This window comes from Cygnus olor, chromosome Z (assembly GCF_009769625.2).
Source record: "Cygnus olor isolate bCygOlo1 chromosome Z, bCygOlo1.pri.v2, whole genome shotgun sequence".
NCBI lineage: Eukaryota > Metazoa > Chordata > Aves > Anseriformes > Anatidae > Cygnus > Cygnus olor.
Window position 1 is genome coordinate 57,285,590 of NC_049198.1, and position 26,408 is coordinate 57,311,997.

Genomic DNA, 26,408 nt, shown 5'->3' on the forward strand with positions numbered 1-26,408 from the left:
TACTAGTAATAGCAGAGGACATATACTTCACATACTTTGTTATGCAAGCTACAAATGACATAAATACCCCTAACTATCACATTTCAATTCTTTTCTTTTTTCTTTTTCCCTAAGAGGAAGTAGAATAAATGGAAAAGTGACAGCAGTCAATTTTGGAATCTGTATTTCCCTCCAGGTAACAGCACTGGGGAGACAGTTAAAAAGCAGAGAAGTAGGGTAGACTACATCTTAAAGAATTAATCTTTTTTTTTTTTTTTCAATCCTGTCATATATTTTATACTTCCTCTTGCCTCCCCTCTCTGCCTTCCTCTAAACCCCTCTTCTTTCTTCAAAACTGTTCTCCCAGTTACTGACTTTATTTCCACACAATGCTCAATTCCATTCTGTCTCTGACCTATTCTGATATACAAAGCTAATAATTACATTCAGTAGAGAGAGCAAATGCAAATTGTACCTTATTTTTTTCACTAATACCTTAAGTAGACAGTTATTATGCATCTCAAAACATGCATAATTTGTCCTTCCTACTGGAGAGACTAAAAGAGAAATCCACAAATGGCATTACCCACATGAAGACAGGATGAGCGGATGGTTAGCATGTAGCACTAGTGGGCAGGAATGAACCACCTGACTAACAAATACACACTGCATGAAGGGAAGCAGCAGAGCAAAATGTTCTACCTGGGACAGAACTATGAAATCATGGCAGGCAGGCAGTGGATTTTTATGTCAAGGCATAGGGACTTCACAAGTGTGCTATCACTGAAAGAAATATAAAGACCCGAAAACGAAAAATTGTCAGGGTTCTTCCAATCCCATCACTTAATGCAGCCTTATCTTTCCAGTGGGAAAACCACAATAACTTACTTCATCGTTAATTTTGTTACAATTCTGCAGGAAGCTGAAGAGTTACAGAAAGGAGGACTCTTGACCTGATAATTAATGCAGATCTTTGCATGAAATAACAGCCATCAGTTTTCAAGACAATAGAGAAGCATTTATGCAGGACGGATGATTGTTTTTTGTGCCTATATAGCGTAGCTGACATCTGGGACAACAGAAATAATATTTTTTTCAGATACAAAATATCATGTTCTTTCACAATGAAAATTGTCTGCTTCTTAATATGTTCTAATGCTTGCTTACTTCGCTGGATGAGAGGGATTTGATAAGCCCCAAACAATTCTAGTCATCTACGATATCCAAAAGTGAAACTTCAGGAAGCCAATTTCTACAAAACAGAGAAAATAAATCCCTCTCTCTGCTGTCTGTATTTTCCAATCCTATCCTGGTAACTTCTCTCTGACTAATGCATTTGCAAAGCTTCTTACATTAAGCTATGTCCATTTTTCCTTCTGAAATGGTCAGTGTGTAATTTGTAGTCTAAAGCAGACGTGTTTTGTGCATAATTTTTCCCACTTATTTGCTGCCAAAAGCTTGAAGCTTATGTGTGCCTACAGGACAGAAGAGATACCTCCTGGACCTTGACAGCCAGCTAATTATTTCCCAGATTTCTTTCAATAGAGACTTTTCTAATATTCTACATCTTCCTATACTACATTTTTCTTTGTTCATGAATCGAACTAGGAAGAAGCTTTTGGTTCCCTATTTAAACTATTAAAGTAACAAATCAATTTGTGAGCTTTCTCATTCACATCACTTTTGTATTCATTTCTTATTTTTGATCTTCGTTTTCCCTTTAAAATGTCACTCTGAGTACTTATAGTTTATAAGATCAATCCATACTTTCATAATTACATAACACATACGTTTCATAATTACGTAACACATAAGTATATTATGTATCCCTACCACAAATGTAGTTATTTTTCCCGCCTAACTTAGTTTTATGTAATTTTAGCCTATCCTTTTTTCAATAAGAACAAGGAACTGGTGCCAAAGATTCTAGACAGAGTAACAAATATTTTATCAATCAATATTGCTCTGCTGGAGCTCAGATGCTACTTGGATAGACAGAAGTGTTTTAAAATGCCTGTTAGCTAATTCTACTTTTAAACTGACAGATTTAGAAATATCAACCCTGATACTCACAAGAAGCTCACAAAATAGCTTTCAAATGCTAGATGACAATATTTCTGAAATCTGTTTAAATATTGTATGTCCAAGAGTTTTTGCCAAACCCATAAATTCTTTACCTGATTTTAATCATATTACTGATATTCTAATTCAGAAATCCACATGTAAATATTTTAAATAGAACTATACATTTTTTTTTTCTATTGCTTTTTGCAGACAGAAACAAAACACAACCATGGATGCATTCTCACCCTAGTATAACAGCTAAAATATTGGAGTATTTGCTTTGCATGCCTCTACACTAAGACATAAGACGGAAAACAGGCACTTGGAAAAGGTAAATGTATGTACTAAGTACTAGAAGCAGAAATTAGATATAAGCATGCACCCAGAAAGAACAACTTAAAAAAAATATACCTCATCACAAAGAAGCCATTTTTGAACTAGGGATTCACCTGCTTCATGAATTAAATTGAAACCAAGGGCATAAGGCATAGCTGATGAACAAGGGATTTAAATCTATACAAGCTTAGAAAAATTTCTGCAGGTAACAGTGGCAAATTAGAGAAACTGTAATTTGAAAACAAAACAAGACAACACAAAAACCATGGAGAGGCAGTAGAAATGTTTGCTCTACATACCTACTGCATAAAAACACGTGGTAAACCTGATGTTTGCAATGCCACTATAAACAGAAAATAGAGATGGACTTCTGTTGTAACTTCTAGTTTATCTTTATAAAGACTTCTCCACATCTAGTCTCAGAAAGCTACTGAGCAGGCCCAAGGTGGAGAAGTAGCTGAAGAGTTTATGAATGTAAATGTAAATGTAAATAAGAGTGTAACCTAGTAGCTCAAAAAAGTGCCTGATTCTATGAATTTGTAATTCCAATACCCTACCACTGTGTGGCAATTTTCCTCCTGTCAGTATTCGTACCACATGGTCTACAATATTATATTTTTAAAAAATACCGACATCTGTCTCTCTTTCTCTCTCTCTCTCAATAAGGAAATATTCTATTACACAGAGCTTTAAAAAACAAATGAATGAACAATGCATCAGACAGCAAGACATTCCATGGTGTTAGAACATAGACCTAATTCTCTGCAACTTTTCTTCTAAAACTTTAGAAACACCTGTCTCATAAAGCATATGATCTTAAGAGAAACTTCTGAATATATAATATATATAGGCATAATTGTTCCAAATTTATAGTTTTCTAGTTTTTAGGCTTTAATCTTAATGGATATAAGACATTTAAATGTGTAAATTTGGGAGGACTTATTGAAAGCACTCTTACATGCTCCCTTTCCAGCAGCAACAGAGCAGCTGAACAGGGCAGGAGTTTATATTCAGTACAGCAAACGAGAAGGATAAGGGGACATACCTGTTTGTGTATTCTTTCAACCAAGTAAAGGAGCATGGGTGTTCCTCACACCTCATCACAAACATTCTGCTTACCCCTTCTTCTCCATTCTTGCAATTCTTCCTACTCCTGAGATCAAATTATCTGCGCTTTAATGCACGACTGCTTTCCAGTCTGGCTACTCCTTATTACCGAATTACTTTTCTTGAAAATCTCATCTCAGAGTTCTCCAAGTCACAGACCACATTCTGGCTGAAGGTGCTAGCTAACTCCATGTTGAACTGCTGGAGCTACCAACTCCTTGGGCTGCTCTTGTCCTCTCTTACTACCAAGGGACATCAGCAGCTATTGGCAGCTTCTGAGCAAGCTTGCTGTCTTGCCTGGCCCTCCAGAGAAAATGTGGTTTGGCTTTTAACTTTGGAGAAGATCAAAACTACCTATGTTGCGCTCATGAAAATGTTAGGAAAGTGAAAAGAGAACAGGTCTATGCAGGAGGGCACCCACAGTCACATTCTGTATACTTTCTGTATACACTTTGACTAAAATCCAGCAACACACAGCCAGAATTTGAAATGGTCACAGTTAACACTTATTTCCACCCCAAAATGTGGAATGTAACAATGAAGGTTGATATCTCCAGACCAGATCAAGCATGCATCAAGCTCGTCAAAGGAGTTGAAAGTTACCATACTCTCATTGTATACAATGTAGCAGAATTTGAAAATATTTTACACATCAGCTAAAACTTTGAAAAACAAACAGGATCTTTTTTTTTGTTCCAGAACAGCTCAAGGTTCCAGCTGACAGCAAAAACACAAGGATTTTTTCTCTAAAACTTGGCTGCACATGTCACTTGCCATGACTGAATGGTTTTATTTTGAATTCTTTTACTTTTATTTCAATTCATCTAAAGCTGCTTTTATTCCCTATGTGATATCATCAGATGTTCAAGATTTAAAGCCTGTGTCAGCAAAAAAACCAACAAGGCTTTCCATCTTTCACAAATCTGATGTGCACCAACTCTCATTCAACAAAAGACCTGTCAGTGGCTCCATTATCAAGTACAGTAATAAGCTTAACTTTCTGTGTGCACTTCTAAGCCACTTCCCATAGGAACTACACAAATGCGTCTTTGTTAAATCTTGATTCAAGATTATGGACTTTTTATCTGCAAACTGTGGGGCTTCAAAATCTCTACTACTGGAATCTTTGGTAATCAGGTGAGTGACAATACACAAAGTTTCAAATATAGTATAAATTCAAGAGCATCTTATAAAAGGAACAGAGCACAGATGTGTGGATAGGAAATTTCATCCATGTTCAAAGCTATGTGTATATATAATATTAAAAAAATACAGGATTTTGCATGCCATCTGAAACAATGCATCTTCCCACATGAACCACATAACTAAATCTCCATGAACTAGGGAACTGTTTACTTGTGTGATGGATTGCATCATTAGTTCCACAGCTTTCAGAATTACCATTTTATTTTGTTCTGTTTTGTTCCATTTTTAATTTTTAAATACCAAAGTGCAGTTAGATAATTCAATGAGATTCAGGCACTCTATACATTTGAATCATGTTTTGTGCTTGCACAATTCCATTTCTCAAAATTGTTTACAATTCAAGTATTGTTACATTGGCACCAGTAGCAATATTTACAATTGCATGAATAGAGGTAAATATAAGAGGGTGCACCTAATTTATACAGTCCATTTGTATTCCATTAGAGACCTTCCTCCTCCTACAACCAAATTAAATGGTATTATGCATTAGCAGACAGTAATCAAATTGTACTTTATTTTACCAGAAATACTACATAGTTAGCCTTGTAATTTTGCTTAAAAACACATGAAGAATGCATGTGAAGAAATTCACTGATAATGTACTTTATTTATAAAATGTTCAACCACATTATAAATAAGTCAAAAAAGTCAAAAGTTATTTGAAAGTACTATTTAGTCTTCTTCCTTTTCCCTTAAAGGCATCCTTGTAAGATGTGTGCTAAAGACATTATTTTCATCTGTGATTATATAAGGAAGAAATACAAAGAGTGTTCATTCAAGATATTTTTTCTGTCCTCATGTTTATATATTCATGTGCAGTCATGATAAATGCATGCAAGTGCACACACAGCTGTTAGCAAACTCCTTCACATAAGATCACAAAAAGGATTTTGTGTGGCTACAAAGTCAGGGCATCTTTTAGCCTCTTTTGCAAAACCTGTGCAAAACTAACTGGCCATAAATCATAAGCTCGAAGAGAATATGGATTGCAGGGGGAGTAGAGACCTCTGTGAGTTAGGTTTCCTCTAGTTTGCAGGCTGTTCCTTTAGCTTGCAAGCTTAGTTTCAAGGTGTACTTGTATATTTATTGATTAAAGGACAAATGAGATTTTTCTTCCTTTTTTTTTTCCCCTCAGTAATAACATTTGATCAGAATGGTTTCCTTAATTCTCTTTTAATTATCTGACAAGAACACAGTACGATAGAGAAAACAAGTTCTGTTTACATAAAAATTGTTGAACCATGTCTAGGAAAAATAAAGAACTGATCTGTCTTTCTGACCTGTTTTTCTTCTTTTCTGGTAAATAACCACCCTGCCCTAATCAAAACAGCTCCATGTGGGCCCAGAAAGAAAGAACAAAGTCTTCTGTAGAGTCATCCCATTACAGAGGCTTGTACTCCTCACATGTGCAAGTGACACCAAGGTCAAAAAACCCGCACCAGCTATCATTGATGAAAGGGATTTAAGCAAAACGTACAAATCAAAGAAATGGGAGTGCAACCCAAAATGTGCTACTGTGCTTAGTTTTTCCTTTTAGGAAAAAAGGGTTAGTTCCAAATAACTTTCTATAGTCAGCAGTTCTGGGTTCCCATATGTGAGCAACCTGGAGGTTTTCAAGAAATGGCCAGACAGAGCTACAGCAGACCTGTAACAGCCCCACCCGGGGTGCAAGGCTGACTCATGCAGGTCTCTTCCCAGCAACGTTTCTAAGTTTTTTTGATTGTGTTATAAAAATAAGTTTGACTAATGTTCATGTTAAATCTCTAATGCAGGAAGATCTGGATGTTTGACAAATTCTTATAACCCATAAATGAGCTGATGAACAACTTCTGACTTCATTCCTGACATTTTTGTCTCCTGGCTGCTTGTTAAATTTGTGGAGAGTGATGTTTTAAATAGCAAGCAGTGATTTTAGGATGTCTTTTTTTGTGGCCAACCTAAGATATCTGCCAGATACTTAAATTAGGAAAATCCCATTTAAGTTGTATTAAATCAGGTGCTTGAAAAGCAAGATACACAAAACTAATTAGTTACTTACGAAAACACAGGTAAGGGAATGTGAACTTCTAGCATTGTTGACAAATTGATACTTAATACCACTTGAATTGGTAAAATAAAAATGAGTTACAGTATTTTTAAACATAAATTTGACACAAGATTATTATTGCTGATGTAGACCTACACTTTTCATCAAGAAACATACATGCTTCCACACTTGAAGCAGAGACATACTGCTAATATATCTTCATATTAGAATTATTTATGCAAAACTTCAGTAACACTTTCAGCGTTTTCACATTTTGGCAGTATAGAAAATTTCTTCTGCATTTCAGAACTACTACCAGAACTACTGAGTTTGTAAGTTCCTAAAAGGTAGTTTAGTTGCATTATGGACCATATGAACTCTATTTAAAAAGTTGAAAAACAAACCAAATCAAACCAAAATGAAACAAATAGGAAAAAAAAATACTGATCTGGAAGAAAAATAGTAAGTATTAATATATACAGATTTCTGAAAAGTTTTAGAAGTTTGTAATACTGAATCGTTATGTCTAAACAGCTGATGTTCAAATGTTCCCAATGTTTGCTTTTCTTTTTTTTTTGGTGTCTAAACAAGTCAACATCACAGAAGTTATGTCATTTATCAGTTACAAAACATATATAAAAATGAATAGGAGAATTCAAATTGCACATTTAAACAAAGAATTTATATTAAATTTGTTTTCTTACATTGCTCAAGAATTTCCTTTATCTATTTTTATGTCTTTCTCTTTGTATTAGCAACCCTCTAACTATATACTTATGGACAGACTTTGTTAAGCTTCAGTATTAAGCATTTTATAATTAGAAGTAATACAGTTCAGTACATACAGCTAAAAAATAGGAGCAATGGCACCTAGTCAGAGGACTGCGTCTAAAGCAGTCTTCTTGTCTCAGTCTTTTGGAAAGATACTTGACATTTCAAACACTAGAATAATCCCACTTGGCTTATCAGGAATTAAAATACATAAATTAGAAACTACTTCGAGACTTATTTTTTTTTTTTTAATACAAAACTCATCTAATCTTAGAAATAGAACAAACTAAAATTTTTATGATAATCTATTAATTTTTGAAAGCACAAAGATTACTCACTTTTCAGGTTATTTATGAAGTGAGTCATGCTGATGTCCCTACATCAGTAACAGAACACTTTCCATATTATTTTGCATTGTGGTGTGGAAAGAGGCAGTTTACAAAGACAACATAAACTTTTTTATATACATCATTATGTGGAGAAAAATCAAATACTTTTTCATAGAAAAACTAACCCCAAATCACCATAATTAAAAGAATGCAGAACTGAAGTACCACTCGTTCCACTTCATTACCTAACATAAAATATATTTTGGATTCATCCTCTGTTCTTAGGCAAGTTGATTAAAATCCATGTTAATAAATTTTTTACTGTTTTTGCTGTTGACTCATAATTACATGTTTGAAACGAATATGAATAAAAAATGATACAATCCCTACACGTTGGTATTTAAATATTGGGACAAAGATGCAATACTTAGACATAACAGATCTTTTCATGTACAGATAGAATAAGACCTCATATTAAGCCACAAGGCAGAGATGCAATAGATTTAGAAATTGTTTTCACATTCTACTTTTCATTCTTAAAAACATTTAACCATTGAACTGTTTTCATTAAACATTTTCTTTAGTTAAAAAACAAGGTTGTAAGCCAATATTTATGATATTGCTGTGATATTAGGCATTTAGTTTTGTTTCTATTTTAGTGAAGTACATCAATATTATAACCAGTGATTTTGTTTCAGGCGTTTAAATAAAAATTAAATACATTTCTAGGTATTCAATCTATTAATGAAATTCCTGAGACTATTGAAAGAAAAGTTTCTGTTCATTAATCCTGTCTTAAATTTGAGCATTTATAATAATTGTAATATTAGCATTCCCATAAAGTATTTGATAATAAAATTTAAGCTGTTTAGGGTATGGTCAAAATGAGCATTCCCTTCAATAATCTGAGTATTACTGGTATTCAACAACTAGCCAAGAGAAGTTTAAAAATAGAATATGGAAAGGTAATCCTAACACCACAAAATTACATTTTTAAAAACACAGTTCTGGTAATTTTGTTGAAACAACAATATTACTTGCTATGAATTGTAAACCACTGTTATCATAATTAAGCACTTTGAAATTAAATCTCCCTTACAGATGCTGCTTGAAGAAAATAATCACTTATTTAGGCAACACTGAAGTAACACTGTAATTTTAAAATATAATTTGTTAAAATATATTTGACAGTGCATTAAGAAGGGGATCATAAAACTGGCTCCTACAATTCAGAAGAAATAAAGTGAAACTGCGAACGAGCACAGAAACTTTAAAATACAGTGCAACTTACTACTTGCATGATTACATATATCAACCGGACTTTTGTATTGTATGTGATTAAATGTAAAAAGACTCAGTTAAATATTTTTTCCTTTCATTGAGTTCTATCTTCTCTCACTTACAAAGGATACAAATGTTGTTTCTAAATTTAGAATTATGAAAGGTACCCTTACATATTCCTCACTGAGGGAATTAGGTTTTACAGAAACATTTTTAAAGCAGCTAACAATTATTATTATTATTATTATTGAAGTACGTTGGTATTGCTATTCTATAAATTAAGTGGTCTATGGGCAAATTTTACATGAATTCAGAAGTTCAATGAATTAAATATAAAACTAGATTACAGCAAGGGTTAATGCAAATAATTATTAGTGTTTACCAGAAAATATTACATGTTTTAACAATTTAAATTAAATTATATTCTAACCAAGAAAGAAATAGAATCCTATTAAATACAAGTTTAACAGTTGTTTTTCTCAAGTCAATCTACCACTGTCTGCAAATCAAATATTCTGTTGGGAATGGTATTGTCCATTGCAGTGTGAAATTAAAAGACACTGTTTGAAATGAAAGATTAGACAAAAACACAAAATGACAACACATATCTTTAGTAGTTTGAGGGGTTAACAAAATACATAAAAAAATAAAAAATTGTAAGGACCCCCAGTGATCATAACCATAATTACATGGCTTAAATGTAACAAATTTCTTTGTACTTTAAATCAGTCTTGAGTTGCAAATAAATTCTTAGATATAATAACTTCAACAAATATTTTTGCTGTGTGGTAGCTCGCAAAAGATGCACCTGGAGGATCCATACAAGGATTCAATACAAGAAATAAAGCTTTACATTATTTTTTAAAGGTCATATAAAACAGGAAACACAAATATCACGAGAGAACAGAAGCTAGATCCTGGGTCAAATGAAAGTTCAATATTATAATATAGTTTCCTAACACAGTAAATACAGTAAATGAATAAAACAAAAGCCTAAAAACGTATTTCTTGAAACATACGCTGAGGTTTTGGCCATTTTAATTCTTGTTGTATCAGAAAAAAATTTTGTGTACTGGTTCACAGAAATTTTTTCAAAGATTAACTGAAGCACCTCTAAAGATAAAATAGCTCAAAATTAATGTTTCTATTATGATGGATAAACGACTGCCAAGTTTGTCACCAAGGAATCAAAATAACACCCCAAAACCCTGTTAAAGTTTCCCACAGAAGAAATTAAATGAAAACAGCAGTACCTGTGCATCTTCCTACAAGACAAACTAAACGCAAAGAACAACACAACTCTGCTTTCCACATTTAGAACAACCACCTGGGAACAAACTGTGTATAAATCATAGGCTTCTGCTCTGTGCATCCTGATGACTCGAAAGTGTATCTACATTCAACTTCCTCCAACTGGCTATTATGTTACATTATTTTTAACGGTTACAGGTTAAGGGGTACAATCCAACATCTAGAATGACAAAAAATAGTTGGGAAGTTTCTCTCATCTCATTGCTTGAAGAGAAAAACCTTTATTATCTACTGAAGGACAAAGGATTTGCAACTGTCTGTTATTTGAGAAATATGCTGTTGCTGTAATTCATCTCACTGTAAGGGTCGTGAAGATGCACAGTAGTATCCCAAATCAACTTCTAAAGAAAACTGCATGGAATTTTCATGACATTGGGGATATTCTTAAAACTTATGCAAAAAATGTTTTTTCAGTTATGAATCACACACTGTGCTAAAACTTTATTCAAGTTTTTTTTTTTTTTCCTCCTTCAGTGATTACTTTTGACAAAATTCTTATTTGGCTTCTTTTTAATAATTACTCCTATTGAAAATTCCAGACAAGTTACTAATGTCATCTATTCACTTCACTCTTTACAGAACTAAAGATGTCTTCTGATAGATCCTAATCCTCAAATACATGAGTATACTTCTATCTTTCTTCCCAATAACTATCCTCTTGGTTTCAATGTTAACAAGAACCCTTACGTACAAAAAAAATATACAAGATTGCATATATGAAAAACTAGCCCTACCTACAGTTTAATTTACAACAATATAAAAAACTCCAGGAATGTAAAAAATGAAAACATACAAGTTGAAAAATGTCCTTACAAAAGCTGTATATTCTGTATTTTTTTTCTCTTAGTTAGAAAGAAATGCACAGAGGTTCTGAAACACAAGAAAAGACTCCAGATCTTCACTCTGTACTCAACATGTACTGTAATGCCCTAAATAGATGAAGAGATAGTAAGTTATATTGCAGATTGTTGCTTTGTTAAATTCCATAACACTGCCAACTCCTATTGGTAGGATAAGCTTTCACTGATCCTTACAATTACTAGAGTTTTGATAAAAGTAAGAAGTACTTGCTTCAGAATTCTGAAAGAATATAAAACCAAACAAAAACACTTTACTACTTGTTAGAGCTTATGTCAAAGGAAGGAAGTAATATTAATACTTTCAACAGGGTACAAATCCCTTATCCTCCACTTACTCTTTAATTCCTACAGCTTACTACAAGTAAAGTTGCAGCCCAGCCACAGAAAAGGAGCTCATAAAAAAGAACCTCAAAATTTGGCATTTAGCATTAAAAATCCTGCCAATTTACTTCAATGAGTTCAGGTTTGTGAACACGTAAGTAACTGAGTAAATCTATACATCTATAATACATCTCTTTCTATATTTTTTCATATATAAAAATAAGAATACAATTAGCTAATAAAATAGTGAATAGACATAATGTTATAGAGACAGAAACACACATATATAGAAAATATAAATAAATACTAAAGATGAAAACAGAGGCCCTAATCCTGGGAAGATTATCTGCACACTTACCTACAGGCATGAACATAGTCCTCAGTGTGATTACTATTTGCATGCCTTGTGCCATTAAAGGACTACAAGACAGAAGAAACTGCATAGGATAGGAAAATATAACAAGGGAGAAATCAGTTCTGAGAAATAAAATAATCAAGGGAAACCTGGAACTCAATATAGCAGTAATTCAGAATAATTTTGAAAGACAAAATGAAAGCTATATTATTTAAATGATTAAGAAAGAGATTGCAAACAAGTAATGTGTGAAGAGGAACTCTTTTTTAACACAAAAGGGCATTTACTATGTTCCATTTTGCTTATCCATATGTGTTGGGTTTACACCACAAATAATGTATTTCCTTTTTGAGTAACACTGTACAAAATAGGTGGTATTTTAAAAATAGAATGAAATTCATAAAGACAAAAATTCAAAATTAGGAAAAGTATAGTTTTAGCAAGATCAACCATTAGTGAGAATTGCTAATCTAAGTGAGAAGCAGGAATGAAATAATCTTTAGTGAGAATACTCAGAGTATGCTTAGTCTTTATGATTGACATGACAAATGTTAAATATTGAAAGAAAACTCAAGACACTCTCATGGGATTTATCTGTATTATTCGTAGGAAGACCTGATCATCTGATAATTGAAATATTCTATTTTAACATAGATAGCATACATAGCCTATAATATTAAAAATCAGCTTAACAGCATCTAGAAAAACTATTTTAACATTTAAAACTATTTTAACATGATTTGAGCTGTATCTCACTTCTCAGAAAAGAATCCAGTTATTAAAAAAAGTACAACTTCCAAAAATATTTTGTCTTGTGGCAATTGGACTTGACTCAGCATAAACACTTATTCCTCCAGATATCTGTTTTTAACAGCTATGTCCCATTAATAAAATTTTAAAATAAAAATTATATAATTCAATTATACTTTTCTGAAACTCCTTTTTTTGCTTTAGCAAATGCTTTCATAGAAGAGAAAGCTTAAAAAAAAAAAATCGTACGTCCTCAGGTAGAATAAATGTATCAGTAAATGATGAAAAGAGGCAATATGAGACAGGAATACTCACAATTGTAGAAAACAAAAAGTCTAGATGTTCAGTGAACTCTTTTTCAATATTCAGAGTCTTAAAGTTATCTGTAAGATACTACTGCTAGTTTCAGGTCTTTGTGCCAAGCATTTCATTTGAAAATCTATGTGCTTAATAACTAGAAATAAAGAATTTTAAGTTAGGCAAAATCCAGAATTACTATGTATTGGAAATTGTTCAAGAAAACTATAAAGACAAACTGTCATCTTCTGCAGGTTACATGACAGCAATCATTATGAGATAAATATATTCCCTAAACTGTTTTAACTGCACTTCCATTAATAAGAGTTTGGAATTTTTTTTTTTTTTTTTCAGAAACTTCTTAAGTGATTTCTCACCCTACAGGCTGATTTACTGATTTACAGTCACTTCTATCCAAATTAAAATTTGAAAAGGTTGTTTTTGTTTGTCTGTTTGTTTGTTTTTCTTTCCCCTTAGTGGAAGCTTATGTTTTAAACCTTGCTTGAAATGATTTTCTGCATATACAGACAAAAAAAAAAAAAAGTGTGACTATTTTTGTAACACTGAGGCAAAACATTTGAGACTTTTATTTTTTCTTTACCAGTAAGAATGCAGTTTTTTTTTTGTTTTGTTTTTTAGTGAAAAAAATCTTTTTTCTTAGTAAACTTATCCTTAGATATATTTGCAAGAACAGGTCCTTAAAATATCTAGTACTGTTTCATAGGTCAGTTTCTTTTCATCTTTGAATACAAAATCTTACTTTTGTGTTTCAGAGTGCATAGCACTATGCACCCTCACCCAACTTTATAAATAATAATTTACTTAAAACAAATTCCCAACACTAAGGATATCAGTAAAACCCAGAATTAGAGCATAAAATTGAAAAGACAGTTACACAATTCTGTGTGTGATTGCTGCCTTAGCTCACTGCTATATGTCTCCACATCAGCCTAATTCATTTGACACATAGTCTCCCCACAGCTGAGAAATCCCAGGTTTCTTACTAGTTCTTAGGAAAAGCTTAAATACAAAACCCCCTATGTTTAAGTAATGTTATGGTTGTGACACAAATCAACAAAAGGCAGGAAATTCAAAGATAACAATGACACTCCATGCTTAATTCATGATTGTTTAACAAAAGGGCAAAATGATATGAGAAACTAATGTCAGCTTTGACTTCACTCTGTCTGTGTTCTTAGGCAAACAGGTGTTTATCTCGGAGATTATACTAATTCAGACTCCCTGTCAAGCTCTGTAAATGCTAGTGATTATTTAGCATTTAACAATATGCTGGATGTAAAGAAACCTTTAAACTTCAATATCCTAACATGTAACATTCTAACAAAAATCATTAATAAAATTCGATTTTTAGAAAATGATGCTAGACCATCATAAATAAAAATATCATCCTAAAAAGTTTTCAGAATTCAACAAAACATACTCGAACCTTTTGTAATGTAGTGCTAAACAGCGCAATACTTTTTTTTTTTTTTTTACTGAGGTTGGTAACTCTTAGCATCTACTCATACTTCACTTCCTCTTTAAATACTCTTCTGTCTTTTTGAATAACATAACAAAATGTTTTTCAGGGTAGCAACATGTCCAAGAAAGTAATGCTTCCTATAGTTACATTATCAAGGCATAGAAGTCTTCAATTAAACCTGCTAGGTTCCAAAATAAAACTTTGTATTTTTACATATTTTTAAATACTAATTGCATATAAACTGGTCTGGTAATTTTGCTTACTACTTTATTGTAGAAATTATAATAATAAAGAATGAAATTAATACAACAGTGAAAATTGCATTTCATAGTTTTCCCTAGAGCATGCAAAATTACCTCACACATATGTATGTATGCCATTAATTGCAAGACAAAATTTACAGTTTTTGCTATAACTTTTTTTTTCTGTAGTTATTTTATTTTCTAGTATCTTAAATGAGTTTAAATTTGCTTATAAATTAGGAATATTGCTTTTTTTTTTTTTCTTTTTCCAGTTGAACTCCTGAGTGATCACGTCACAACACCAAAATACCTGGGTAACCACTGTAGAATCACCAGTGAAACAGTTTCAAAGAGAGCTTTGGAAATTCCCCATCAAGCTGCATGGAATCTGGCTACCAGCCCTAGGTACATTTTAAAAATTCAGTGAAAATATCTATAGTCACAATTTAAAGTTAGTGTCAAGATTTTAATTTCCAAAGCAAGTACCTCAGGAGTATCAGTCCCTGCAAACAAAAAAAAGCACAGTTACATATGCCTCTATTCTCCCACTCAGTCATAGCCTCAAATTGGATAGTATATACATACTTCCTGGTGGAGCCTGAACTGTGAAGTTACAAGTCTTTGTAAGGAGACCACCTAAATGATCCCATAATAAGTAGTCAGGCATATGCTTCTGAGCTGATTTCCTCTACTTGCCACAAAGGTGTAGAGGACATGAGGGCTTGGAAAGCCTTCGAGGAAGAGAATGGCTGCTCCTTTCCCTTTGTAGAAGGCAGGCAACTGCTTTGATAAATGAACTTCAACAACAAACGGAACCCACCGCACTGTAACTATTTCAACACCATCACAAACAACTGCAAGAAAGTCTTCCACTGAAATACTATGGAATAATTGGAAAAGGAAGAAGGGAAATGGGTGAAGGTGGCTCTACACTGCAACAAACTGTAAACCAAATTTTCACTTGCTATCACAATTTAATCTAAGGCAGAGTTTTGACTTCCTCACAAAGCACAAATCATAAATGCCATCTTGATATAGAGTCCATTTCATGTTCTCAGATATCATGAACAGAGGAACATAATTGTGAGACTGACCTGCTGAAATTAATAATGATAATTAGTCTTAATAACAGTATCAAAAATCAGTTAGTATCACAACTACTTGGCTGGATTTCTTACTGATCCTCATTAAAATAATCTGATTTTTAAGTGAATACTAAAACCTAATATTAACGCTATCGACTTCTTTTTTTTATTTTTTCCAAAATCCCAGTAACTGAGAGCAATAATGTTGAGTGACTACAGAATCCAACACATTAGTGACAGGTGAGTATTAGTCCATAAAAGTCAACAGAAGCTCAGTTTGTATGACCAGGGTTGCCAAGACTCTCATATATCATGCTGTGAAACGCAACTTACACTTTTCATCTGGTCCTAGACACTTCATTTCCCATCTCTCCATTTTTCCATAAGACTTTCCCTATTCTCAGTTTCCTTTCATCAGTTTGTCAGTGTGTGTTTCCCTACTTTGGGAAAAATCCTGTTTTCCTCTCAATAACTGCAGCCAATGAAAGGTGAAATCAGTCTGAGAAATTATTGACCCTCAAAATGTGGATTCCATTATTTCCATTACAATACTCTCTATATGGGTGTCCAAGTCAGCAGGGACAGCAAACAGAGCTAGTAGAACAAATACGGAAAGGACAGTCACACTTCCAACAGAGGTCCTATACCTCTGACTCTATAACAGTGAAAAGAAGTATCTGTACTCTCTGTCACTTTGTGTTCTACAGATAATTCCCCTCCCTGAAATTACAGCAGATTTTTCCCATTCACACAATCACAAACTCACCTTGGCAAAGTCATAGCAAGGCCAGAAAACCGGCATTTTCAACTTTGACAAGATCTGTTCTGCACATGGAAGTACGAACTGTAGATCAGAGAAAATGGTGCTTCTGGCCCATGCTCCCTCACATTCAAATACCAAGGACATGAGGTGCTGTATTGAGCTTACATGGCAGGCTTTCATAGCAGAGGGACTGCAGGGGTGGCCCCTGTGAGCAGAGTCCAGCAACTGCCCCATATCAGAGGAGAACCAGCTCCAGCTGCTCCAAAAGGGACCTGCTGCTGGCCAGAGCTGAGCCAGGGAGTGATGCTGGGTGGGCCTCTGGGAGAGCAGATTGAAGAAAGGGAAAAAAAATTGCTGTGCCACACCAGCTGGGAGGGCGAGGATTGAGAATCAGCACTCCAGCCCCCCAGGTGAGTGCAGCAGGAGGGCAGGAGGTGCTCCAGGCAGGCAGCAGCAGTTCCCCTGTGGCCTGTGCAGGGAGAGGCCCCTGGTGGAGCAGGCTGTCCCCCTGCAGCCCATGGGTCCCACATGGAGCAGATCTCCACGCTGCAGCCCCCCCGTGGAGGAGCCCCCGCTGGAGCAGGTGGATGTGGCCTGGAGGAGGCTGCGGCCCATGGAGAGCCCCCGCAAAAGCAGGCCCTGGGCTGGAGCTGCAGCCCATGGAGAGGAGCCCACGCAGGAGCAGGGGGTCTGGGGGGAGCTGCCGCCCACCCGTGGGGGACCCGTGCTGGAGCAGTTTGCTCCTGGGGGATGGATGGACCCCGTGGTACGGAGCCATGTGGGAGCAGTGCTTGAAGAGCTGCTGCCTGTGAGCAGCCCCCGCAGGCTCAGTTCAGGAAGGACGGCATCCCGTGGGAGGGACCCCACGTGGAGCAGGGCAGAGAGTGACTGTGAAGGAGTGGCGGAGATGAAGCATCAGGGACTGACTGCAGCCCCCCTTCCCTGTTCCCCTGCGCTGCTTCAGGGGAGGACATCGAAGAGGTTGGATGTGTGTAGATTGCTCTTAGTTTCTCACTGATTGTTAGTAATAGGTAATAAATTTCATTAATCTCCCTGTGATGAGTCTGTTTTGCCTGTGACGATAACGGTTGAGAGATCTCCATATCCTTATCTCAACCCTTGATTTCTTTCCCGCATATCTTCTCCCCTATTTTCTTTGAGGAGGGGGAGCAAGAGAGCAGTTGTGTTGGAGTTCAGCTGCCCAGCTGACAAAACCACTACAAGTGTGCTGAATTCTGCAGAGCAGCCTACCTTTGAATGCACCCGTTCTAACACCAGTATAGTGCAAAATCTGAAGGGTAATAAAGGAATGAATTTGTGACCACTGGAAAGGTAATTTGTCAGTTTGACACAGTAATTCTTTATAAAAGGTATGTGGCAAAAAGTTAAAATAAAAAAGAGTGAATGAGAAACAATCAGAAAACTCATGACAAACATCTCTAAGATACAAAAGTTGGTAAATCCTACCAAAATTTTGGCATCTAAGTGGGAGTTAGATATTTGAGAATATGTGCTCATTACAGAAAGAAAGGCCTCTGCTGAAGTCAGTATGTTATTTGAAAAAAATAAAATAAAATAAAAAAGCAGCATCTTCAAGCACACCTAAGTGCTAATAAGTTTTTCTATATTAAATACAAACTCTATTTTTTTTTTTTTAAAGGGGATCATCATATTCATTCAGCATATATGGCTTGCAATAGGCAACAAATCCACATGCATACAGATGCTAGGGTATACTTTCACAGCATCTAGAAATGCACATACACTTTTGGATTTTCTCTCAAATGCTTTTCTGGTCTCAGGACAATTGAAAGAGCACAATACTCAGTCTGCCCAGTAACTGCCAATTCTGATAAGCAATGCTTTACAGCATACACATATAGTGACTTTCACATCTCATAACACAGAAAGGGTTGTTAGGCATTGGAATAGGCTGCCCAGGGAAGTGGTTGAGTCACCATCCCTGGAGGTCTTTAAGAGACGTTTAGATGTAGAGCTTAGTGATATGGTTTAGTGGAGGACTTGTTAGTGTTAGGTCAGAGGTTGGACTGGGTGATCTTGGAGGTCTCTTCCAACCTAGATGATTCTGTGTGATTCTGTGTGATATTATAAGCACGTCAAACATTTTCAAAACCTTTACCCATAAAAATAGGAACTGTATGAAAAATGTGTACCTACCTATGCAGTTCCAACAGTTTAACATGAGTCCCTATACAACGCTAATAGAGTTTAATCTTCACAAAAACAAAGATACAGGTATATTACGTACCACAGTCAGTGATCTTACACGATACTAAATACAGTTCCTTCAGGTTCCGTCCTTCTTTGGCAATCACCTCCACACATCTGAAAGACACATACAGTGAAATCACAGTTAAAGGACAACAGATAATTACTAAATAGGAAGTACTCAATCCACAACTCTAATGTGGTGCACCTCAATTGCTTTGTTTTGTAAATTATTCCATACAATTCACTGAAAATACATATGACAGCATGAATGCCCATTAATGACTAGTACATTGGAGAACTGTATAATTTTACTCATTATTTACTACATTATTTTATAATGCTTTTATACCAATATTCCCATAAGATACAAGTTTTTCACTGTGAGTTGCTCGAAATATATACAGACAAATCCTTTGGAAAATAAGAAATATGTTAATTTGCATTTTTGTATTACAGTGTAACTTTGGAAAGTTTATTTTGCAAGATTTGAGCTTTAAGAGTTTTCTTCTAGACAAGACCTATAAATGCATTATAATGCAGAAAAATGACAAGAAAATGCTATTTTAAATTAATGTTTGCATTTCTTCAGTGATTATAGCAGAAGTCAGCATTCATCAGGTCATGAAATGCCACCAGTGTTCCAGTGTATACAAGCTATAGGGGAGGATTAGGTTGGACATTAGGAAGAAATTCTTCATGGAGAGGGTGGTCAAGCATAAGAATAGGATGTCCAGGGAAGTGGTAGAGTCCTCATCCCTGCAGATATTTAAGTGATATGTACGTGGCAATGAAGAACATTGTTTAGTGATGGGATTCAGCAGGTCAGGTTGATGGTTGGACCTTGGTGATACTGAAGGTCTTTTCCAACCTAGATGATTCTATCATTCTACAGTAGCTTGTATAGACAAGAAGACAGCTCATTTGTTTGCCTTGCTACAACTATGATGCATTTGTAACGAAGCACAAAAGTTTTTGTGTTAATCCCATTCTTCCATTTCTTGCAAGCAAGAAATTAATAACAAAATTAAAATTAAAATTAAAATTAAAGTTAAGGTGTTTGTTATATACTTCTGACCAATCTATATTAATGTGTTATTTACAACTACATTGTTGAAAGCACATCACTCAAAACCCCAGTTCATGAAATATATTTTCAGTCCCATTAATATAAAATGCACCAATTCATTAGATCAGGTAAGGTCCCTATTGTAATATTCTCTGCATAGAAACATTTTAAAAAGTGGTTTTCATAGGCTAAATTGTAAGAATTTCTTCTGATCCTGTTTATCTGTTTTCTGATCTTGCTATACTGTTTAATTTTCAGATTGATTACCTAATCATCTATTCTGACTCTTAAATCAACCCTCCTACTATATGCAAAATCAAATTACTTGCCATTTGGGGAAAAAAAAAAAAAAAAAAAAAGGCTCTTACTGAATTTGTCCTAACTTTTTGGAAAATACACCTACATCCTCAGGGACCTTTCTTCTCCACTGCTACCACTAAATTATCTACCTATCTGATTTTACTGTTCATGCTGCCAATTTTAGATTTTAAAAGTAATCACCTAATGCTTATAGCTTACAAAATACAATAAATTAATCATAACCCTTCACATCTATTTGTCCTCTATCTTCTTCCTCCTTCTAAAATCTAGAATTGAAAATAACTAGTACTAATAAAATATCATGCCTCTAATAGAGTTCTTTAATCGTGGTTTCTTTACCATTATTGTAAACTTTCAGAAGACCTTTGAAAATTTTTGAGCATAGTATTTAGAAGATTTTGGCAAGGCTTGTTCTTGGAAAACAGATTTTCATAGGTTATGAAAAGCAAGTATGACAATCGTTTTCCTTTAAAAGTTACACCAAGACTGTGCTTTTTAATATAAACTACAAAGCACACAGAAAATCTCTCCATATTTTGAAAGAGATGCTCATCTTTATTTTCTGGCTAATAGTGACCAACTTGGCCATGAGAATGTTTTTTTATTATTTATTCCAGACAATAGTTCTTTATAATGTTATAATGAGATTTTATTGCTGATATTAGCAATATAAATTAACGTATAATTATATCCTTTAATCCCTTCAGATATTGCCAGCTCTAAGCTTTTTTTTTTTTAATGGCTTGAGTGGTTTGAATCCTCTTCTTAGTTACATCTTGAAGTCTAAATGAAATACTGCTTATTTCCTCCTAACCAGAGAAAACACAAACATACACACACACGCAAACAAAAACAAAAACAAAAAAACAACCAACTTCACAATTTTCAGCTAGTTTCATTATGTAGGAAAAAAAAAAAAGAAAAATATAGCTTTGACTGCCCCATTTCTTTTCATTTTTTTGAAAACAGTAAAATTGCCTAACATCTAAAAGAATGAGGTAATGACACATCTAGTTTAGAGAAGAAAAATGTTTAGTATAGCTGACATACTGAATTTATAAATTTCTTTATCCACCTTCAATAACCTGCATAAATCAAACTAATTTCAGTTTTAATTTCTATTATCCCTTCTATGGATTATCCACATGTAAATTAATTTACACATTAAATTAACTTAGAGAAAGAAGAAACACTTTATATGCCTTTGTTGCAGAAAGGGCCAGACAATACATAATTGTTAGTAACAACTGATTTCTTTACAACATAAGGAAAAATAAGAGTAGTTGTATATTTATTACTTTAATCTTTGTTAAACATGACAGAAAAGAAAAAGGGTAAAAGAACAAAATGATATTAACCTTTTCCAGAAAGCAAGGATCAAGTCATGATAACTTTGTTGTTATAATCCATCAAAATTATATCAGGTTATTGTCGTATCTATCTTTTGAAGTCTTCATATTTACTATTTTTCTGAATTAGGCAAATCTAGGGTGGCATGTGTGTGTGTGCTTTTAAAAAGTACTAATTTTAAAAGTATTAATTCTTTTAAAGTATGTCTGTAATACCAATTTTAAGGTCCTAAACCAAAATAAAATTCAGTGTAAAGAAAAAGACTAATCTTAAACACATCAGCAAAACCCTGGTAAATATGAGAAGCAAAGTTATTACTTACAACAAACAATATGTTTTAAATAATTTTATGTCGTATTTAGCAAACGACAAAAGTGAGCAAAAATAGAGCCTAAAAATCTTGGGTACTAACTCCTATCTGACAGGGAGCTAACATGACACAGTAACAGCAACTGTGTGCCAAGGCAGAGAGAAGACCTTTTTCAACCTCCAAACCCAAGGTGACTGTACAGATATTTGTCAGATCACCATATCAGTTTTAATAAAGAAATATGTGAAACATCAAGAAGTAACAAAAGTTACAGGGACACAGGTATTTCTCTTAATTTTTCCTCCAGATTTATTAAAATGCAAACATTCTTACAGCAAGAAAAGTAATTTTTACACTCAAAATAAATTACCAACAATACGCAAAGGGTTCATAAGCCAAGGGCTAAAGAAATAAGACTAAAATTTGAGCTTGGAAAATATATAAGCCTGCATATGAGCTGACCAAAATGAAAATATCTTTCTTTCTTTTTAAATCAGTATTATTTAGAACCACATAAGACATGAAAACATCAGAGCAGCGATTATGAAATATTTATTTTATGAAGGAATTGCTGACTCCTTTAACCTGAAAATATTATCTAAGAAATTTTTATGCCAAGCTTTCCCTAGATCCACACAATATTTTATGAAGGCTATTCTCAGATAGACCGATGTGCCATTCAGTTTTATTGCATTTGATTCCAAAAGTAAGAAATTAATATCACACACTATGAAATTTCCAGAGCAAGAAAAAGTGAAAGAGCAGAATATAATTTCATCAAAAAAAAAAAAGCCAATCAAACAGTATTTCAAAGACAAAGAATAAACTAACAACATACCTACCTAAGGCTAACACAAACTAGAGCTACAAGCTTACAGATGTTTCTGGACGACTACAGCTTACATGCCACTTTCATGTTGAACACATCAACATCCCAGCCTCCCAAAGTTCAAGTCACATTCATAAACTAAGAAACCTAAGATATCCGCTTACTATAATAATTTCTAAAAATGTCTTCCTATTCGAAAAATGAAACAAATTTCAGCGAGAAAAAGGTTTTACTACAATGTTGCTAAGATTACAGCACTTTATTTCAGGAAAAAAATAAAATCTCAATATGGGTTAGCAAAACTGTGGAAATTTACTTGCATTTATTGCTCTGCCCATTTGGTCCGTATACATGACCAATTAGACTATTTTTTTTTTTTAATGTATAAAAAATAACTGGCATAAAGCTTCTCTGTAAACAAATCTCTTCTTCAAAAGTAACTAAATTGCATGGTTGAGAAATAGATAAGGCTACTGATAACTTCAAATTTAGACCTATAATCTTGGTGGTTCCCACATATAAATCTGTGCAATGAATTCACAAGTCAGGGTTTCTGATGTTCCTTGCAATGCACAATGTAAGAGCCTACAAATAACGGCAAAATAAGATGAATTAGAAAATGAATGATTCAAAAAAGTATTTTTCTTCTCTATACCAATTGATTCTTACATTCTTTGACTTGCTTAAGTTTAATGGATTAAACTACAAAACTACACAAGCTTCCATGTATAAGAAAAGATTCAAAAGATCCTTGAATTATGGAAAATAATTGTCTTTTCCATATACATACAAGGTTTTTATGTTTTCAGTTGGATTCTAAAAACACTGGAAAATCATATTTGTGACAACTGAAAGGAACTAATGAGAAAATATGACTACAGCATTCATGATATAAGTGGTCCTGGGAGACCTTGTTACAGTTTGAGATGCTTTTCATCCCTGAGTGAAGCTAATTGGAGTTGCCATACACTGGTTAAGAGATCACAATTGATGAAAGTGTAAAAAAGAAAACAAAATGAAAAGTACCATTGGAGACATATTAACACACTCCATTGGTAAGATTAAAAATGAACATCAGACTGTTTATATGGCTTCTTTGCATTTGCTTGGCATAATTTGTCTCTAAGCAGAAAAATGAACACTTCATTGCTCTTCAAAACATAACCAAGACCACCACTGGCAGCAAGAAGAAATCTAGGAAAGAACAAGAACACTGAAATATATAATGGCAAAATAGAGACCTTTCACTAAGAAAAGATCTTCTAACAAGTTAGTATTTTAGAGGTTAAATTCAGACAGAGATGAGTAGCCGCATATAAAATAATATTCATACTCATTGGTTTTGATGACTTGGAAGGCAATAATGCTATATAATAACCAAATCTCTCCTATAACAAAACAAAATCTCTTAGCACAGAAAGCATGTACAGAATTTTAAGAAATGGATGTAATCTTAGGCCTTCTGCACTCAGAAAGAATAATGGGAATGAAAATAGTGAATAATATATATAGAACTATATAGAACTATGTAGATAACTGAGTATATATATATATATATAGAACTAATATATAACCAAGAATGCATAGAACTAGTATATAACCAAGAGTTCTATAAAGCCTTATAACCCTCATAAAAATAAATGATAACTTTACATGCCTATAGATACCTATCCTTGGTTTGGGATTCTCTTATATTGTTTATCTTATTTACATTAGGAACAACAGATCTCTTTCAAAACATATATTTTCTAATACTTTGCACTAATGAAAGGCATGACATTTACTTTTCTTTCAATTATCCTGGCACAAAATTTTTACTGCCAGTTTAACATTCCAGCCACATTCAAGTTATGTATTTTTAAAGTATTTTTAATTTGAACATCAAGAACTGCATCTATAAGAAACAATATTAATCACAGAGACAACAAAACAGGCTAAGACTTTCAATCAAAAGCACAAATGGAATTTGAAAAGCAGTTTTCATCTAGAACCAATATGCAAAGTGTCAGTAGTTACACAAGTTAACAGCAATTATCTTAGGGCAATCATGGAGTTCTGATTAGCAGGGCAGTATTCTTTAGAAAATCAATGTAATTTAAAATTAGGTTCACCAAATAGTTTTGCTACTTAGAGCTCAGGAAAAAAAGATTTTTTTTCACACTGGAACTCACAAACTACAGAGGTAAAGTCAGACAAGTCCCACAGCGTCTGCTTGTGCTCTGAGCTAGTCACATGTAAGCAAGTTGCAATCAGAGTTATGCAGATAAATTAATCAGCAGTGTGCTCCAGCTATTATGCCCTGTCTTTCAGCAATAAATATCTATTTTCAAATATTTATTAGTAGTCTTATCTAAAATTAAATACCTTTATAATTCCTGTTATTGACTGTATGTAAATCCAGCAAGCAATTAAGCTGAGAAAGGAGAGATTTTGCAAATTGTTTAATTCCTCTATCTGGCATTTACATGTAGTAGTATTTCAGGTGACCTTTGGTTCCTTTCTGACCTGGAGATACTAGATATCATAATTGATTCAATACAAATTAACAACTGTAACAAAAATTTTATTCTAAAACCCATGTGGATATGATTTTCCACAACTAGGCATGCCAGAGTTCACAGGATATATCTCTGGTACAATCTCTGAGTTTTCAGATATGATGTTTTTAATGGTATCTCTTATTTTTGAAGAATTTAAAAATATTTTGGAATTCAGATTTCAGATTAAAAGACCCAGTTGATACAGCAAATAGTTTCTTAAATCCATTATAACTTGTCCACTGTCGTAAAACAAAGCAAGTTAACCAGAAACAAGACAATGCACATTTCTTAGCAAGCAATATGTATGATAAGTATTATACAAAGTATACATTATAGTATTATACTGTATAATAAATATCATACAAACAAATAATGAATTCCTTTTTCAAATGTTTCAGTTTTGCCTTATTACCATAATTCTCATCCAAAATAAGAAATACAAATGACACAAGGGAGTAAAAAGGCACAGTTGTGCCATTTATTGCATGCAAGAACAGGGTGGCCTTACTTCTTCCTGACCTTTTAGAGATTATGTTTACTTACTTTAGGCCTAGATTGGTCCTGGAGTTACAGTGGCCTCAGTTTTGTGATATTTTGTTTTATTTTAATTTAATTTAATTTAATTTATTTATTTAAAGTAACCTTGTGCCATCTCATTAAGGTATAGTATATAGAATAAGAGTATTCATAATTTGTTTTTAACGTATGCAAAATAGTGTTCTTTTCTCGAAGAAACCTTCCAAGTTTAATAGTAAAAATATGAAATGGGAACTGTACTTTTGTGTTCCAACTTTTCCCAAATGTTCTTTTTGCTGTCCTTTTAGCATGCTCAGATAAACTTTAAAACACATAAGAATGCAGAAAAAAATGTCACCCGCTTTTTAGAAAATTTATAAAAGGTAAAATGTTCAGTATTCATACAATTCTGTACTTCTTGATGTCAACGAGGATTGCACATTAAATGTATCATATGGAAAAAGATTTTGACATATTTACTGTTTTATTTCCATCTGACAGAGGTTAACATGCATTTCACTGAGTTTTGCAAACAGGCAGCTAATCTGTTGAGACTTCCAAATTTCTTTTACATCATTTATTTTATTCTAATCCAAATAAAACTGTAACTGCTACCAGTTCTTCTTTTCTACCTTTCAGGCCTATCCTTTCTTAAATGACAATGTAGATCATGGTCAG

The 26,408-nt window shown here is 33.7% G+C and overlaps 1 protein-coding gene across 1 annotated transcript in view; it reads right to left on the reverse strand.

The window, feature by feature from the left end:
- FBXL17 (F-box and leucine rich repeat protein 17) overlaps positions 1-26,408 on the reverse strand; it is a 318,378-nt gene that overhangs the window by 79,165 nt on the left and 212,805 nt on the right. The window contains exon 7 of the mRNA XM_040541158.1: positions 18,836-18,912. Coding sequence (XP_040397092.1) covers positions 18,836-18,912 — 77 coding nt within the window. The remainder of the gene's footprint in view (positions 1-18,835; positions 18,913-26,408) is intronic.